The following is a 19,577-nucleotide window of genomic DNA, read 5'->3' as shown; positions in this document are numbered from 1 at the left end:
TGTTGCACAGTCATGCCATCGTGATGAACCGTAAAGATTAAATAACAATAAAATAAAATTTGTTAGATAGTTACCTGGTCGGTATGCAAATATACAGTATTTTTTTATGCTGTGCGTGTTACAAGTCAGTACTCGTGTGAGGCTCTTTTACAATTGGCACCGATTGCTGTCCAGTATTAGTCAACATAAAAGCAAATAAAAAAACCAAAAATAAACACTAAAAATTACGGGAACGTCGGCTGTTCTCGTTATTGGCAGTTTTCAATTTCCGTCGGTCACCCGTCAACCCAGTGTATTTACACATCCGAGAAAATAACGGGAGAAATATTTGACTACCCAGGATGCCTCCAAAAAATACTACCATCATTTCTCGTCTCATTTTCAGATTTCAAAGGTCTTAAAAAAAACTTTGTACGTTTTTATTTTTGTGACGATAATTCTTAAGGTATATCCCTAGAAAATAGAGTTTAAATTTCCAGAGAATATAATAAATGAAGTGATCTAGAAGTCTGTCCAAAAATATATGGGGATTAATTTCGATAATCGAAGGTACTGTCTCGGGATACACCTTAATGCGAGACTTCCGGGCTGCAGGAAGCTGACTTTGAGATGTCTCACACCAAGAGATTTCTCTCTTCCTCGTTCCTCAACGTGAAGCCGTTAAGTCTCAATAAGAACGACAAGTCTAAAGATATACAAACCAACAGGATGAAATAAAATCAACCAAGCACTAGTGCTTTCTATTCATTCCTTATGCATCGCAGCAAATGAATAATCCGGTACTCGTGCATCATGCTGTCTCCCGCATGCGTAAAGATCGTAGTCACAAAAAAAAGGATTGTGAATGATATAACCAAAGTAAACGTAAAAAAAGCCAACAAAAAAAAAATACACAGACAAAACCTTCAGTCCAATCCTTATAGTAAGGCAGTAGTAACGGGATCATAGAGAAAACAGGAAGTATAGTATTGGCAAGAAGAGTGTTTCATGTGTTGACAACTCAACAGATCTGAATGAAACACAACGAAATAAATGAACATAAGAGAACAATTGAATTAAATAAAAAGGAGAGATGAGAATTACTGGTGTGAATAAGTTACCAATTTTACATACTAAGTTAAGACACATTGGGACGATAAAATCAATGATTAATAATAAGCTAAAACATAATAAATCATACGAATTTGAAACGCAATGAAAATATGAGGATCAATTACTTGATTAATAAATCGATTATTTGTTTACACTATACTCTACAGTTTTGATAATTCATGTTGTTCATTGTTGAGAGGGTGTAGCAAAAAGAAATGTCACCGTTTTCACCGTTGAATTTTGTTCATCAATTGTTTATTATCCCGTCAAACGACAATACTTCTTTCAGTCACCCACCAATTTGTTGTTCACTTAGGATGCAACGAGCAATGCCAATTTTTATCAGTCTTTAATTATTCCAGATTACAATAGATGCGAAACGGATAAGAAGAGAAGGAGGAGTACATAGTTTCGTTTTGCTTTATCTTTCTATCTGACAGACACCAGCGCATTGACAATTAACAATTGTTATCAGAAATGTTTTATCATTGATTTGTCTAAATTTATCAGCTCATCAGTTGTTCTGATTGACTTCGTCTTCAGGAAATCCAATGTAAACCTTGAACATCGGGGACACCTTACTATAGGATTGGAGGGTATGTCTTGTGAGAAAACTATTCTCGCGCATTTGATAAATCACCGATGAAATAAAGTAAATATCAGCGATTCGGCGTTTCTAATCCTCATTTTGAAAGTTTGAAGGATTGTTGAAAAAGATTGCAGTTGCCGAGAGGAAACGTGAGAGAAATGAAGATAGCGTTTGCAAAGTTTGAGAAAAGATAAACGAGCGCTCGATATGTGATATGCTCTCTTGCATAATAATAAAAAATAATATTAATAAAAAATGGTAAAAAGACTTCTCAGTGTATTGGATGTAAATAAAACAGTTAGAATGCAAACTCTCTGCATTCACGTATTTCTCAATGACAAACACCTAACAAACTGTGACAATTTATTGTTCATATTTGAAAAATAAAATATGATTTTATGTACACAAGGAAGATAATTTTCAACAGCAGTGCGTGGTAGATAACTCGCAATGAAAAATAACCGAATAATAAAATATTTTTAATAAATATAAAATTCAAAAGAAATGTACTTTAACAAGCACGAATTAAATTGAAATATGATGTTTAAACGACTGTAACACGTTTAATCGAAATAAAATATTTATCGATGGTGAAATTATGTCAAATTGTTCTGCTTCATAGTGTGAATGGTGTCATTAAGATATTCATCAATTTTTAATCACAGGATTAAAGCAGAATAATTTGAGGCGTCTGAATGAAGGATGATTTCGCACATGGCTCAATGAGTTAATATATTGAACGACGATAAAATATATAAATATAGATATAAAACAGTATAGAATAATAGTTATAATGAATTAATATGAGAAAAAAATTACTCGTGACTGGTCTGTATGGCCTCCTTGAAGTTAGTACTCCACTTCCAGCCATACTATAAAAATTTAACATCATGTTCAATTTTATTTGACGCATATGTTTTTCGTTCCTATTTATTTATTCAATAAAACTGCACCGATTGAGTGATGTTCATTGTCAATTGTGTGATTTATCATAAATTTTGTATGTGTTTAATTTTCTCTCGTCATCGGGAAATGTGTTAGTAGCAACAATGATTAATAATTATATTCAGTGGAACCAATGTTGCTACGATTTATATCGAAACACAGATTTTCCTTGCGAATGGTTTTACAACTAAACACATAATGATTTGACAAAACATTTGGGATTAGTCGGCATGGATAAAAATAAGGGAGACAATCAGATAACACGAATTGATTGAAATCATAATGTTTTGTCACATCGCCGGCTAAATTTTTAATACTATTCTATCGGGTAACAGCAAACATTTAGTCATTGTTCCTTGGGGATCGCTTAACTGGGGTTTATCTATGATAAATAAATTAACAGAAGTTGCAGGATTTGAGAATCGACATTTATACGATAACTAATGAGGCCTGATTAGCCATTTAATGTCCATTCTGGGAATTATCATGATGAAATGACAATGCAAAGGGTGTGAATGTGATACTGATTTATTTTATTTGTTCGTAAGCGAAGGGTGATGATGAAAAATCTATTTATCAGTGCCTTTTGTTTCTTCTATCTGGGCAATTGTGCAATTGGTATGAAGTATTGGTTTATTATTCACGCGATGACTTGATGTCATCCTAGGGAAGGCTTTCAGATCAATAAAATGCGAGCAAAGCATCAACTAATGATTAAATATTCTACCAAGAAAAATATATGTGATACTCTAGAATATTATCTGAGTTCCTAGAAATTTTCTTCGTATTGTCAACCACTGAATAATAAAAAAAAACACGATGTTGATTGTATTTTTTTCTCTGACTTCTGCTATTGAACAGATATATCAAATATAATTACAATTTATCCATCTAGGAAGGTTTACATTAGATTTCATTATTCATATTGAATTTACATAAATATATTGTTTTCAACTCAAATTGTGCTAACAAATATTAAACAGTCTGTAGGCATTATAGCAAAACTATTTAATCTGTTATATTGTCTAAACTCACTTTGGTCCGAATAGCATTAAATTTATGAAAAAAAAAATCTCGATTCTTCAGTTCATTAGTCATTTCATTAACAGTAACCATGATTCTGAGTTAAACATTTCTCTCAATGGAATTAAAACGAAACTTTCATCGAAAATTATAGCCGATAATTGTGTCTTGCTTCTGAGTTTATCCAATTATGCTTTTCATGTTGAAAAAAACAATGAACAAGACAAAATTGTCGTCATCTTCTCCGCTTGGAATTTTTTGTAATGAAGAATGCGTGAAAACGTTGCATTTTTGTTGTAATACTGGGGATTGTGCGGATAACAATGTCATCGGATCTGGTGGAATGACAATAGCTCTGTAAATTCTCATATTCATCCAACTCATGATTTGCATCAGCTATTCAGAATCACCCAACATTCCACCAAATCCGACTGTCAGGCGTAATGGAATGTAGAAGGGTAACCGCACATGCTGATTTTGTAATCATCATCGGTAATGAAGCACATGATCGTTAGATTTCTTGGTACAAAATGAGTTATATATAAATATAATATATGTCAAAATACTTTCATGTGATACAGCTGCACACGCAGACGTCCATTTTGTTGACGCATGTGTATGCAAATATATCGGAAAAAATTGATATTTTTTACACGTCTCTATGACACTCGTTTGCATGCGCCGGATGTTTTACTATAAACCTTTTCTAAGATAAAAGGGTGTAAAACGATGTACAGTAAAATTCACAAATTTCATTAAATATGATCGGTAAATTTGTGAAGTTGACTGAGCTCAGGAACTTTCTTCCTCTGCTCGAACAACGTAAATTCAATGATTAATGGAACTGTCCTGACGATATGCCCGATAATGAATGGATTAAAATGACAAACATAATAATAAAGCGGCATTTTCATAGCAACTGAAATTACTAATATAAAATAATACACGTTAATTCATCGGTGCCGACATTTGGCATCGTGAGTTGAATTTTAATGATATAAATTATAAACCAGATATGACAATGACTATTCTATGTGTTTCAAGCATTTTGTTGAAGGTTGAATTCCGTTTCGTGCAATTGAAAGAAATTTCAGCTCTTGGGAATTTCGGGAGTGTGAGAGGTTTTATTGTTTAATAAACAATTTAACTATTTCGGGCCTGTTGTTACCTTTGAATGCTGGGCTGATGTTGGCGTTATTGGCGGTGTTTCTTCGGCGTCTAGGCTCACAGCGTTTGGTAATCGTTGCTCTTGCACCGAGGCCAAGCTTAAATTATCGAGAGATATTTTAGTTATGAGTTTGTGGGGTAAAATTAGGCAATGAAAATTGAAATCGATGTCATTGATTTTTCTGCGATTGAAATTATGGACTTCAACGTCATAAAATTGAACTCATAATTTTTTTTCTCACCGTTTGAGCGTGACGAGGGTACCAGTAAGTTTCTTGCATCGCCTAAGAGCAGATTCAAGTCGTTCCGGTTCTTCCTTGAGGAATTTTTCCTCTCGCACTACCTTCTCCATTTCGGAGCTCAGGAGGCCTTTCATACCCTCCTGGAGGCTTGGAAAACGCACCTTGAGATCTGCCACCGTTTTGCTATTCAGAAATTTCGTAACATTCATATTTTTCCATGTTATTGATTTTTTAGTCATTTTATTTATCACACGTTATACCTGGATTTACTCAGAATTAACGCCATGTTTTCAACATCCGACATGTTGACACGTGTCTTCCGGTTTATTACATTTCCCCGTAGTTCCTCCACCGTACTCTCTAGCTCGCTGTTTATTGAAAAATTCGTTCAATATTTTGTTGAATATTTTTATTGTTTATAGATCATTGGCCACTTACGTGAGATCTTTTTCCAGCCTTATCATTTCTTGTTTGTAGAGGTCCTCTTCGCGGCTCAATCTTATTTTTTCCGAGTCCCCAGCAGCCCATGCTGCATCACCGCCGGATAATAACATTGCCCTGTGAATAATAATCAACAATTGCTAACAAAAATATCGTGGAAATTAATGGAATCGCGAGATCGAACACGTGCTCTGCGCGCCCTATTTGAATTTTCCGCCTCGAACATCTTAGAAAAAAGTCTTACGCATCAAGTTAGCCGATGGTTTAGCTGGCTAATTTAATTCACGTGCTTCTGCTTTCATAAATAGCATTGGCTACTCAATAAATTGCTCGAGTGCATAATTATCAGACAATTGCAGACTCACCGAATTGTGATGAAAGTGTCTCTAATAGTTTCTCTAACAGTATGGGCTTGTGCCTGTGACATTCGCCTGAGATTGCGAACTTCCTGGCGGAGATCCTTAGCTTTCTTCTGCAGACCTCTCAATTGATTATACATCTCAGGAGTGAGGGCCAAATCGCGATAAACGTATCCTCCAGCAGCCAGGGCTACTGGTTTAGGGGGTAGATTAGGTTTATGACGATCGCGTTCTGAAATTGAAACATGAAAAAATATATATTCACAGATCTATCTCGTCTCATAAATCGCGGTTCGTTAAAGTGTTGTTATACGAGTCAAATCAGTTGGTTTTGAAAGCTGTTGAGAGTGATTACCTTGCGAAGACATCCTCGGCAAAGTAGATGACTTGATTGCTGGTTTCGTCGGCTTTGTGTCCGCTAGGGCGTAAGCATTTTCAGAATTTCAGGATTGTTAGATTAAAAATGTAAGCATGGAATGTTATTTGTTAGTAATGGACATCTGTGATTAGTGTACCAGTGTTAATGCACCAGGTGTTAGTAATGTTGAATGGGTCATGATAATTCAGAATGCACATGTAATTATGAATAAAAATGATGTTTACCTGCATGTTGAGGTGAATGTTGTTTTGGTGAGTTCATGTCCGGTGGCTCGTCGCTGAATGAAACCGATTTTTCGAACGACACCGACTTGTCTGGAATATATCAATAAACATTCTTCACATATTCTCGAAATATATTGCGAGAGGTGGCCACTCCAAATATTACAATTGAAAAATATTACGACATAATATTTTGGGTCTAAATATTCTCTTTGAAAGTATTAAATTGCTCATTAGATTTTCTAAATTTTGATGAGTAATATTACAGTTTTGTGTTATTCAGAGCGGCGACCCCACCGAATAACCAACAGTCAACGAAAAATATTAATGAATCGACATTGCTGAAATCATTAACACATCCATCACTTTAAATAAATATATGATGTCAGCTGAGTGACAAGCTTTTAGCGGAAATGCATGCAGAAATTGGTGCTGAAAGTGAAACAAAAACTGATAAAAAGACGAATCAGAATGTTTGATATTCGCACCTTTCCCTAATTTCGGTGGCTTAACGTCAGTCCTTAGATACGAGTCATCTGTAACGGCAGGTGGAGAAGAAAAATCTTTATGACTATGTGAATAAGTGACAGTTGATAAGCAATTTGGAATAATGTAATGGTGAATAATGCGCAATTATCAGCGGAAATTAATTTAAATGAATTTATTGAAAATCATTAATTATAAGAAACATTAATTTAGAAAGAATATAGAAAGTTAGAGATGGGAGACACACCTGGCAGTGAGGCAGAGCTGGAGCTAGAGTGTTTGTCGAACTCATCCCCGGCGCCTGGTGTGCGTTAGTCGAAATAACGAAGCAGTTGTACAGCAGGGTTCCAGGATTTTATTTGACAGATGTTAAGCAATTCATTTAAACAGCTTAGTTATTTGACGGAAAAAAATATAAAAAAAAGGAAAGTTGAAGGTTGGGAGAGATCTTCTTACATTCATTCATGAGAATGTCTGAATACACGTATGAAAATAATTGACAGAATGAGGTCAGGTTTTTTGCAAGAAATTCCAGCGAATTATCGAGACAATTATAATGAAAAATGTGGAAATTTCTGGATAGAAATAAAGTGACTAGAGAATTTCAAATAAAAACACTGCCCTTTTCAATAAATTTTTTTCATACGTCCACAAAATTATTCCTTCAAACTGTTGTTCACGAAGGAAAGCTGTACAAATATTGCTTAACCCCCGCTCAACTATCACAGAAATCCATGTTTTCTATGCGAAATTAGCGTACATGAATAGTTTTTGTGAATACATATTCTAACACAAATGAACAACTGAAATGAATTAAAATGAAAGAAATGAAAAATTCAAATCTAATTCCTCACTGTATTATGGCAGTTGCGTGCACTACGATGATGCGTCCCCGCCTCATTAGTAAATGATCGTTATAATTTTGATATCCAATGTTAATGATTAATTGTTATTAATGACATCGTATGAAAGTCAGATCAAGCTTAACGCTAGTTCTGCTTCTGTCAATCAACAGTATCTATATAGATATTCATCTTGCAGTAGAGAGCTTCACTCTAATAATCGCATTGTCAAGGTTACTAATTTTTTTAAAGTTATACCTGCACTTCTCGTGTAAGGATCACGTCCAGCTGGGACTTGGAGATAGTCCCTGGGTGATGGACTGGTGTGTGGCGCGTGGGTTAGGGCCTTTTGCACGAGACCAGTTAAATTAGCAAGCTGTCTTTCCATGTGTTCCACCCTTATCCTATTGTGAAGAATTTTATTATCATTATTGTTTTGTTATTTTTCCTTGGAGTTGAGTTACACCGTCGATCTCTATTAATTGATCATTGAAAACCGTTCGGTTTACCGTGAATGAAGAGAAAAGTTGAGAAAAACTTGTAGAGTGAAATTGAAGTTAATTACAAATACTTCAAGTCTTTTTGAAGAAATAAATAATTCATTAATAAAAAATAGGACGTGCTGACCAAAAATTGTGTCATCCTATATCTGAAACAATGAACAAATGAACTATTTTCCTCAACTTTTTTCATATTCTCCCGGATTATTTTTCTTATTAATAGCTTTGTTGCAATATAAAAAGACTCTTAGTCGCGGTTACTATTAGCTATGCTCTTATGCTATATACCAACCAGCTGATTAGTTCGTGCATCTAATCGTGCGTCTCACATATTATCATTATGCGCTATTAGAGAACATGCTACATTCAATTAAGTCGGCGATTATCAGGGGACAGTGGGAGGAAGTGGAACGTTTTCCGGTTGTTTTTCTCCAGCTCTCATTGGCTGATTAACACCACTCCTGATATAATTTCACGAATAATCGCACCTCCACAACTTGGCTGGATGACAAACATTCCACTTTGCCCCACTTTCCCTGTACAATGACTGAGTCATTGCAGGTGAAGATTCATCATTTTTCTTCGATTTAGAGCTATTGTCGCGCTTTAAGGTTTTTTTTGTCATCCATGCTGCTTCACTATTGTCTAATATAAATTTTCCATTGGGCAGGCGTTTGTCTTGCGTCGCTTCTCATTCATTTTCGAATTTCGAAGGCCTTCCCAAATTTTCTACGGTCATACAGAAGCTTCAAGCAGGGATGTTGACAACCAAGAGAATAACATTTCTTTTCGGTCTTTCGAGACGGAATGATTTTCTCGGTTGAGGGTATGTAGCATAGGGGGCAGATTAAATGACTGTCCAAAAATTACCTAGAATTTACAGACCTGTGTTTATACTAATTTTCCTAATGAGCCCTTTTGCAGGGAAAAATTATGACAGATTTGTTAATCGAAGGCTTTCTTGGACACATCATACTACACAATTTTTTCATTCTGTAAAAATAGCAGACTACAGTATCATTCGTCATTTATCTATCTCTATAATGCTTGTGTGATTATTTGATACCGAGTTACGTCGTAGGTCTGCCCGGGTAGTGCGGGCGCCCCTGGAGGGAACGGGGATCTTGGGGGACCTGAAGGTGGACGACCCGGTGGTTTAACACCATACAGACTGTACGATTCCTCCAACAGTTCTGTATCGCTACACCCCACCACCCCAACAGATCGTTTATTCGTCTTATTCATGGTGTATTCGCTCTTGGAGAGGTAGGGGAAGGTGGGGCAATACGGAAAGTGCGGGAAAAACTGAAGGTGGGGCAAAAAGAAAAAAAAATCTTTTTTTGAAAGAAAAACTCATTTTTGCTGCACATTTTTTTCTTGTATCGTTCCATTTTGCCCCACTTTCTCCTACTTTTTCCACAAACAACTTTATGGTTCCAGAGGTTTGGGGATTAATTATTGAGGTAATGAACACGAGGTAAATGTGAAAAAAAAATCGGGGAGAAATACTTGATGATTTGAATCAGAGAGACTCTGATTTTAGGACGTGTGAAAATTTTACCTGGCTTCTTCATCGATTACTGGGGTAACTGTCCCAGAATACTGCGAATAGTATGGCTCCTCGTAGCTGCTCTGTGTGCTGTAACCCGGGTACCTCGATATTCCAGCTCCAACACCTCCACTGCGCTCCGGACTGCTCATGTAGCCACTTTCCCCGTGCAAACGATCTGCCAATTTAATTACAATTCATTATGACTTTCGGTTGATTTTTAATTTTTTTAGTGGAGGAGGTTTTGCAAGGAAGCATGAGAGTCCCTTCCATGACTACGTTGGGATTAATTTCTCAGAATTTGGGGAGATCATCCCTTGGGAATAATTTTAAAAAATTTATTTACATCAAAAAACGTAATGTTGAAATTAAGTCACTGTGAAAATTGGCTACATGAGGATCAATGGGGAATATTAGGGTTAATAGATCAATGAGGGCTTTGCTGGAGGAAAAATGGTCAACGCACTTGAATGTCATCTATCAAAACTCTACTGATTTCTAGAAAATCAACTAAAAATTCTTTTGATCACCGCATGCATTGGTGAAACTAAACAATTAATGGATAAAAAATAATATCTAATTGGGATTTAACTCCAACACAATTAAACTTTCTACGGGGATTCATAAAGGCAAATTTACTGGGCAATAAATTACCCTCCCAAGCCCTTTCATCAATAATACGATGACAGGTGAATTGCAGATCATTAACCTGTCGTCAAAAATTATACTGATAGCCTAGAGAATTCTGAGAATACAAAAATAATAATCACTATTGCGTACGGGATTATTTTATCGCAGATTAGATTTTTAGTCTGAGGTACCGGTGAAAATTGTAACCTGAAGCCGTAGGGGGTTGGTGGCATATTTTTTTTTCTGGTGAATGTTTGCGCAATTCCCCGGGGGACAAAGAAATATTAGCGCCGTTGGCCCAAGCTTTAAGGATTCCACTGACCTGGTATACTATAAAGGGATACTGAGCTGTCTCTAGAGAAGCGTGCCGAGCCCCCTAGGCTGCCAAGGGGTGTCTTACCGCACTGGTATCCCCGGAGCGGCTTGGCTGGTGCCACTCCACCACCTATCCAAGTATTTTACATCAGGAGAACACCAACAATTTTTAGGTAGCAAGCAGAGAAAAGTGGTTATCGGTTTAAATATGATGTTATTTTGTTAGAATCTATATTACTAAAAGAGAATGTGTAAAATTGTTCCATCGTATGCAATCCCGAGGTTGCAAATACATCGAATATCGATGTATTGGTATTGGTCATCAAAAATATCGGTATCGATTCACTCCCCTATGACCTAAATAATTTGGACAATTCCAATTAGTTTCTCCTTTTTTCACAAAATAATATTTAATGTCCTTTTGTTCGTTCGCGATATTGTCTCTTTTTTTTTTTAGAAAGTATCATTATCCGTACGTTTTTTCAATCATTTTTTTTTCTTCCTTTCTGTCGCAAACAGTCACTAATGACCGTGTTACCTAGGCTAGAAATGACCGAATAAAAAATCGCAGTTGTTTAAAAATTTTATCAACCTGTCGCGTTGCGATTCGCGATAAACTGGAGCGCAATTGATTCGATGAGAAAAAGCTCCGGGTGTCTAGCATGCTCCCTACCCGAAAATAAAGGGGACTATTTTATCATTTTTATTCAAAGGGGAAAATATTAATTAATCAACTGTATATATATAGGGCTACAGTCATGCACGTGATTCTCTACAACTCATGCTCATTTTTTCCACGAAGAATGGGACAGCGTGGGGGGTGATGTGAAATTGATGAATTAATTCCACGGAGCGGGAGGAGGTCTGTACTTTACCTGGGGTGCCCAGGGTCTTTGGTTGGGCTGGGGTTGCATTTGGTCCCGCAAGGACTGCTGGGGCTGCTGGACTGTAGGCTCGCATTATTGGTCCACCTCTTGGTAATGTACTGCTACCGCCCATGTAATAATTTCCTGAGGTGGAATTCTTCGCCGTCTGTTTGAAACAAATAAAAAAATATTTTTTAATTTATGATAATATGATGTGATGATAAAATAATATTCATATTAATGACTTTTAAATTATGACGGTGTTCATTGCGTTATGATTTAGTTGTTTTTAGTTTTTATTTGAAAATTACACTTCCAAAAATTATCCAGGAAATTGTGAAAAATACGAGAGGAAATCAAATTTCTCCTTGAAAACACGAACTATTGCCAGCACACCAATGGACAAATGTTTATCGTAGTCTGAGCAACTGTTTACGGCACCCAGAATTTTCTCCCTATTTTCCATTGACTTTTTTCCTATTCTGGAGTAAAGAATTTACGCAAAATCCCGATTAGGCAGTGAAAGTATTGTGTAACATCTCTTCGCTTTTATTTACGTTGAAAATAAAACAAGTTACTGGGCTAATGGTAGCCGAGTAAGACCAGTTCCTTATGAAAGTACGTGGAGAAGTGATTTTGAATGAATTATTTTTTCCGCAAAAGTCGTGAAAAGAATAATCGTGAAGAATTATCACCGATACCGAGTGAACCTGACATACTAGGAGTCTCTTATCGTGAATCTTCGTTTGTAGAAACAAGTAGAACAAAGTTGTTTCAAGGCGACCTTCAATTATCAGGACATGTCAAAGTGGCCTTGAATTGTCAAGACATGTCAAAGTCCCCTTGAATTGTTAGGACATTACGGACTCCGCTGGTCCTTTTTCTCACTTGAACATCAGACAATCAGAGCCCAGCATCGAAGTCGACTGACGATCCGAAGGGAAAAATATCCGTAAATTATCCCTTGGGCTGAAAAGCGGATATTTTTTTAAAACTACATGCGGTAAAAAATGTTTTCTGTCGCGCTGAGCTCAACAAAATGTATTCAAATTTCAACGACTATAACACAGACTTCTATTTGGAATTAGAAAATTTGGATACCTTCGCTCTGGAATTTTCAAAACCAGTCTCAACACATTTGTGAACGTCTTCACTCGTCAGTGGGCCCTTCACTCAAATCAACACCAAAATATTGGAGTCCACTAATTATCGAATAGATTATCTCACATAGGCCTTTGCAAGTCGCATCATCACCAGGGAAAATTCACGGAAAATTCCCCCAACATCCCTTCGAACATTATTTTTTCAAGGTCAAGCACGGATGCAACGTATGGCCGCGGTTTTTAAATTTCTCTCGATTGAATGTCGCCGAACGACCGGGCACCGAAGAGGGGGCCAACCACCAGTGGCTTCGGAATACGTTTTGTAACGTCTTGGTGAAAACGCCGAGACAAGTGGATGTCTGGTATATTCGTAGAGGCGTGTGCAGAGTGAAATGTGCCATGCGTGCTGTGTAAGTAGGCGGCGTTTTGTGCGATCGATGGGGCTCGAGAGGATGCTCTAGTTTATAAAAAAAAACTAGGTGCAAAAAGAGATGGAAATGTGTATAATGTAAATGGGTATTCATAACTCTGAGCGCTACTGAAGGAGGCTGGACGTATCGATTCGGCACTCGGAGGGAATAATGTGATATTTCAGTGGTTAAAGGGAACACTTATGATACAGAGGAGATGTTTATACTTCAATGGATTTAAAAAGTGATGAGACGATTTAAAGACGAAGGGAATGAATTTGTTGCGGTAATTAAGAATTTTTTTTTCCACTTTTAGAATCTCCTCCGAAGACAATTGTTTGTATTTTTAATCATCAATTTGTATTTTTTATCATCAATTTTTCCCCCTGATCTTTTTTGTCACCCTCTTACATTGTTTGACCCACGAAAAAATCCCCTCCCCATTTGTTCAATCACATGAGAAAGTGAATGAGCGAACGAATGAAATTTTCAATCCATTCTATTGAAAATTTCTCTCCGGGTGAATTTCTTTTCCCGAAAAATTTTCCGGGGCATTTTTTTCTCCGAAAAAAAAAATCGCTCACGGTTTTTTTTCACTCTGTGGGAGACAGTGATTGAGTGGGCAATTAAGTTTGGAATAAAAACGCTCCAAAGTGCACGCGATTTGGTCACAATGCAAGCGGTATTGCCCCGGGATGATATCCCCTTCTGCTAGTCGGCTAAAAAGCGGACGCGATACGTTTGGTTTATCTACTGGTGGCTCGAGTCTCTTCGCATCGATTTGCGGTTCACGTTGAACGTGATACAGACACTGGGGCACAACCGTGAGAGCTGTTCCCTCGAAGTCTCCGGTCGAGCGTTGATGTTCGGAGGTTCATCGAGTTATCAATAAATCGTTTATGATCTCTCGCTTTTTTTAACATTTTCTGCTGATGGGAATTGACATGGGCGGGCTCTGGACGTGGATGACGCTCCTGATTTGCATCGAGAGCTATGCCGTCAAGGAAATTGGGGCTGGGGGTGCTCAGGGTGGGTTCGATCTCGTGAGGAGGGTGACTGGGGCTCAGATCCATAAGGCTGTCCTCACACAACGAGGGTACATTCAGGTAATTCTTCCTCACTTAACTAATGTTTACCTAATGATAATGTAGATCATTAACAATTAGTTAATATCTATCTTAAATTTATTTTAATAGAAAAAGTCATTGACTAATTAATTATTCTATGGGATGATTTCAGTTCTTACGGTGGGAGTTGTCAGTGCCTGAAATTCATGAATTCACGTTCTGCGAGTGGATCAAGTCCACGAACCTCACCTACCCTCACTCGATATTCTCGTATTCGAGTAAGTAATCGAGAAAATAATGACCATAGCAGTTAATAATTAAAAGAAAAAAAATTCGTGATCGACAATTTACAAGTCGTGTCGTGAGAAAAATTTTAAAAATAATTTTTAATGACCTCGGTGTCTCTTATCAAAATCGGAATGCAGATCAAAGTCACGTGTGTGGCCAGAACATCCCGGTAACTGCGGAAAGTACTGTTACAGAATTACGAGATGTCAGTGGCGACTTCTCTTTCCGTCGCGAACACACGTGAAATGCAAAATGAAGACGAGGTATGTGGGATCAGACAGGGCTGAATGTGAAAGTAGTGCATTGTTCGAATCAATTGAAAAATTCTATTCCTGATGAATAAATTAGTGTCGCAGTGGATTGCCAAAATCCCTGATGCCAATTATGGAAAGAAAATGTGCCTCTCCGGAAAATTTATTGGATACAAGAGGATTTGTCAAGAGGAAAAATATATTTTCATCGAGAATACGAATTATATATCAAGACAGTCGTGCAATTAATTGAATCCCGGACAAGAGGATTGCGAGTGCAACTTCTTCATGAAGACACAAACGAAAGTTGATGTGCAATGTTAATAAGATTAAATTTCCCATCATGGAAAACGATGTGGAAGGCCTTATTGCCCTTAATGTCGAAACAATAGTTTATTGTTCGTGGAGGAACGTTAATTGTTTGATTATTTTACAGAAAATGGGACGGATCGGCTGGTGCGCGCGTGGATATCGCCGTTTGGTAGGAGCCTTCATCTGGAGATCAACAGCATCGAGATACTGGCGGAGCCAGCGATTATTCTTGAAGACCAGTGGTACCATATTTGCCTGAGTTGGGACAATCGGGAGGGCCGGTACGGGCTTTGGGTCGATGGGAAAATCAAAGTTGATGATTTCTTTCTAGGGGTACGTAACAGGGATGACAATACAAGACGTGATGTGCACAGCCAACGACCATTTCCCTATATCGATAGACAAAAAAAAACAATATATCAATCAAGTTCGATTAGATGCAATAATTTTATTTATTATATGTTAGAAATATCGCTGAGTTCTCTACTTTACCTTGAGATCGTAAACTCTTAACAGACAACACTTTCTCTCGCAATAACTAATGCAGTTATGACCGCGTGTTCTAGATGGCAGGACATGTGATACCAGCAAGTGGTGATCTAGTTCTTGGTCAGGAGTTCACCGATTTCGATAAGGGCTTGGAGGAGGGGATAGAAGGTGCTGTGCTGGGTTTCAATCTCCTGCTGGCGTCGGCGTTCGATGTGAAATCGCGATTCATCGAGATAAATAATCTCGACGAGGGGCCGATGGTGGCGCCTATCAACTTTCCGAAATATCCGGGGTCGGGTGTCCGGGGGGGAGTGAGCTCTGGACAACGACGTCCAATACATTCCAATTACCCTCCCTCGGCGATGTATGCGCGAAAATCAGGGTCTCGTGGCGCGGCCCATCACCGAATCAGGGAGACGAGGCAGACGGCACGTACACCTCTGGGACTGAGGCTGATTGAAAATGGTTATTATCACTGCGAGGAGGGACGCGGCAGCCCTTACGTCGGGGGATCCAAACTACTCGTCTCCTGGACAAGAACTCCTGTTAGAGTTTTTGGAGGAGCTGTTTTGAAAAATGTTGACAGCCAGTGCGGAATTTTTCATTCCTGAGAATATTTTTAATGAATAATTCTGTTTGGGTGGGGGAGATGAGGCAGTTCACTCCTCTTGAATTATTGGTTCTGATCAATATCTCAAATTAATCCATTCCGGATAATTTTTCTTTTTCTTACTGCATTTTTTGTATTGTTATGGCTGAATAAAATCGGTTGATTGTTGAAAAATCATTGAATAGGAACTGAAATGTCAAGTTGAGAAAAATTTCGTTAAATAAAGTTCATATTAGAAATGGAATAGTTATAACGATTCAAACGTGTAAATGTTATTTTATTCTCTTTTATTTCATATGCTCGTTTCCTCAGAGGAGCTAACTAAAAAGACTAAAGGGCCATGACCATCTCAAGTAGTAACACGAGAATAAAAGAAATACAAATCGTACAGAGACCTATTCAATCCAATTGTAAATTAATTTTTGATAAAATGTTTGAAATGTAAACTCCAATAGTTCGAAATTTGGAAAAAATTGTATTATTATTTTTAAAATCTCGTCATTCCTCCAAATTCGATTTCTGGATTATTGATAAATACATTCCTCCACGTGTGCGACTGTTCTATCCACGAAACATGCTGATCCTTTCATTTACCTCGGAGATTGGTGTTGGTAAATTAATCATATCTGCATGTACATACATAGATATTCTATATTTCGACATAATAACAGACCGCAACTTCCTTATTGTATCTCCATCTTTCGCTCACCCGTCTATTCAGCAAGCAAGGTCTGCACGGGTGAAGGTAGTTTGTCAAGTCCAAGGTGAAACTGGCGTGAATGTACCGTTTGACAGATTGAGATAAAATAAACGTTATGTTTCACCTTGGCTGGGAAAATTTTCTACCTTTTGAGTTCATTAATGACGGGATAATTATTTAAGGAGTTTCTGGGGTCACAATTGAAATACCTGTAGCATTATCCAGTGAGGAATGACTCGGCGAAAACTTTCTTTTTTGGACAGTTGAATAATCCCCACATTATTCAACTCAATGCACTTTGGGTGAATAGGGATTGCAAAATTGGAGCGTGCAATATTGGGTTAATGGTATTTCTTATCTCGTCAATTTCAGGAGTACATTAGAGGCAAATGCAAAAAATTATCACTGGATAATGGCTTCGATTCGCGCCGTTTTCTCGCAATTCTATTTTTAAATGTATTTTCGTCGTGTGTTTGAGTTTATTGGATACCGTCGGTTAAATTCAATTGGCGAAGTGTAAATGATAATCAGTGGTTGTTATGGAATGTTGGATACGGAATGAGAACATGAACAAATCATTTATTGCAATAATAATTATCATTTATTGCAAAAAAAACGTATAAAAAGTTATCTGATGTCTGATAGACATTCCTGATATCTATTTATCAAGAAGTTCCTTAATTTTTTAGTAATAATTTCACGTCTTTTTTTATTAACACAAATAACCTCATGACCTTGTCCCACAGCCTTTAACTGAAGTATTAACAAACATTGAACTACAGAAATTCGCACTCCCAAGTTCCCCCTCGAAGAAAGTGAATTGCAATTACTGTTAAAATCTACCTCAGTGAACACCGGAATTAGAACATGAGCAAATCATTTATTGCAATGCGAAAATTTCTCTGCATGTGCTCACTTCACCTGACGTTGCACTAGCTCTTGTTTGTTATTAACCACTCGCCTCTTTATAATTATCCCGAATGAAACAGTGTAAATATTAACCAGGACCTGTTTTGGCCACAATATTTGTCCCACCCCAATGGGACTTCTCACGTTCCGGAAGAGGAAGTTCACCACTCGGTCCACTTATACCCACCTCACCAGTAACAAACGATTGTTCATACCTGAATACTCTCTTTCCGGATCGTTAAGCTACTCGAAGCTGTATTTGATTTTTAAATGTTTGCTCGAGAGTGAATTTGCTTCTTGAATAATTTTACAAGTGAAATTCACAACCAGCACGTCCCATTCGGCGGACACTTACTTTTTTCATGTATGACAGTTTATGACCATAAAATACAAATTTTTTCAGTGAAAGCCATAAGGTATATCGTGAATAATTTATAAATATTTAACGGAGTGAACAAAGTGCCTGTGGATTTTGAGAATTAGTTGAAAAGTTATATAATTTCCCCCTCTAGAAGCTAAATTATTGGAATTTATTGAATTATCGCGTCCAGCGGAGACTGACTCGACTGGTTCTAATGATGATTGAATGCTGGCCATTTCGTAATAATCGTTTTATAATTTAATTTACTAATTTAATTGAATGAAATTTATTTTTTGTACCTGTCCCTCAATTCAGCTCTTTTAAATATATTTTTTAAATCTAAAAATCCTTTTGGAAAATAATCCTAATAATAATCCTTTTTAGAATATTTTTTTAATTTTAAATTTAAAGAGCTTTTCGTTATGTGTCAGTCTGTGGTGGCTGTCAACCTGTCTTTTTCAGGATATTCCCCTATCTGCCAATCGCAGGGTCTGACTAACATCGCTCTTATCAGACCTATCGCCCCGGAATCCACTCGAGGAAAGTATCTGAGGAAACGCTACTTTGAAAGCATTTCCCCACTCGTATCAACATCTCAGCGAAAGTTGCTAATACGTACGAGTTCTTTCGACATTTCCCTTCTTTTCATTCGTCTTTAAGGCTTTCAGCTGCAGACTACATCATCAATGAGCTGCGGATGTGCAATAATACAAGCGGAAAAATACGCAGACCTCGAGGAGGTGCCGCTACGTGCGGGACAATTTTTATACGCCACACGACAGCATAAAATTAATCAATTACCCGGATAAATTAATTGACTTTGATTTTTTTTAGCCGATGGAAAATTTTGAAAAATTGCACTGGGACCTCCAACGAAATTTCCTCGGGAAAATTCGGTTCCTCACCCCTCCGCGAACCCCTGAATATCGGACACGCCAATATTAACTCCATTGGCAATCGGAAATAGCTTCTGGTGATTTCAATATTTCGCGAAACCCACGAGGGCTATTGAATAAGGTAATCGCCGTTGCCGATCGATTTTCAAAAAAACGTGTGACACGAATCGATTCGAGCAATACCCGGGACGCGACCATTACGGCAATTACATCATTCCATCGTCACGAACTACTTTCGTAGAATTAATATTTCGACAAAAAAAAAACGGCGGCACTGCCTCGGGGATAGCCGCCATTTTTGCAACAATTAATTCTGATATTAGCCTGTCTCCAGCGGGTGCTTGAGCAATTTATGTCGATTTTGATAAAATTCTGGGTTGATGAGTGACTTTTCATTCAATTGAATTTACGGCCAACGACTAATCTATCGTTTGCTGTCGTTTTTTTGCACATTAAAAAATTGTAAGCTTCTCTATTAGGTTTTCATTAAACGTCTGGACAAAATGGGAACCCGCAATATTTTCAACGAGATAGC

At 37.4% G+C, this 19,577-nt stretch overlaps 2 protein-coding genes across 18 annotated transcripts in view; one reads left to right on the top strand and one right to left on the bottom strand.

Annotated features, from left to right (window-relative positions):
- LOC135168377 (uncharacterized) overlaps positions 1-19,577 on the bottom strand; it is a 78,860-nt gene that overhangs the window by 5,863 nt on the left and 53,420 nt on the right. For 7 of the 17 annotated variants that reach the window (XM_064132474.1, XM_064132480.1, XM_064132481.1 and 4 more), the window contains 14 exons: positions 11,656-11,812; positions 10,788-10,910; positions 9,848-10,013; positions 9,353-9,487; positions 8,045-8,190; positions 7,192-7,245; positions 6,947-6,994; positions 6,462-6,551; positions 6,214-6,276; positions 5,865-6,090; positions 5,497-5,616; positions 5,319-5,426; positions 5,059-5,241; positions 4,818-4,914 (listed from right to left, as the gene is read on the bottom strand). In XM_064132474.1, coding sequence (XP_063988544.1) covers positions 4,818-4,914; positions 5,059-5,241; positions 5,319-5,426; positions 5,497-5,616; positions 5,865-6,090; positions 6,214-6,276; positions 6,462-6,551; positions 6,947-6,994; positions 7,192-7,245; positions 8,045-8,190; positions 9,353-9,487; positions 9,848-10,013; positions 10,788-10,910; positions 11,656-11,812 — 1,716 coding nt within the window. Of the gene's footprint in view, positions 1-74; positions 167-1,926; positions 2,554-4,817; positions 4,915-5,058; positions 5,242-5,318; positions 5,427-5,496; positions 5,617-5,864; positions 6,091-6,213; positions 6,277-6,461; positions 6,552-6,946; positions 6,995-7,191; positions 7,246-8,044; positions 8,191-9,352; positions 9,488-9,847; positions 10,014-10,787; positions 10,911-11,655; positions 11,813-19,577 lie in introns of those variants that run through there. The other 10 variants (XM_064132490.1, XM_064132492.1, XM_064132491.1 and 7 more) reach the window with 10 other exon arrangements.
- Positions 12,893-16,432, top strand: LOC135168392 (uncharacterized). The gene is made up of 4 exons (XM_064132515.1): positions 12,893-14,265; positions 14,399-14,504; positions 15,202-15,410; positions 15,644-16,432. Exons 1-4 carry the CDS (start codon positions 14,092-14,094, stop codon positions 16,175-16,177), a joined length of 1,023 nt encoding a protein of 340 aa, XP_063988585.1. The 5' UTR covers positions 12,893-14,091; the 3' UTR covers positions 16,178-16,432.

This window comes from Diachasmimorpha longicaudata, chromosome 13 (genome assembly GCF_034640455.1).
Source record: "Diachasmimorpha longicaudata isolate KC_UGA_2023 chromosome 13, iyDiaLong2, whole genome shotgun sequence".
NCBI classification, from domain to species: domain Eukaryota; kingdom Metazoa; phylum Arthropoda; class Insecta; order Hymenoptera; family Braconidae; genus Diachasmimorpha; species Diachasmimorpha longicaudata.
The sequence above is the reverse complement of the archived record's forward strand: the minus strand, read 5'-3'. Positions and strand labels throughout refer to the sequence as shown.

Excerpts from the sequence above, each read along its gene's own strand:
- LOC135168392 (XM_064132515.1), top strand. The coding sequence starts at position 14,092 with ATGGGAATTGACATGGGCGGGCTCTGGACGTGGATGACGCTCCTGATT. Across the intron at positions 14,505-15,201 it reads CTCGATATTCTCGTATTCGA|AAAATGGGACGGATCGGCTG; the intron begins GTAAGTAATCGA and ends ATTATTTTACAG. Across the intron at positions 15,411-15,643 it reads TTGATGATTTCTTTCTAGGG|ATGGCAGGACATGTGATACC; the intron begins GTACGTAACAGG and ends CGCGTGTTCTAG.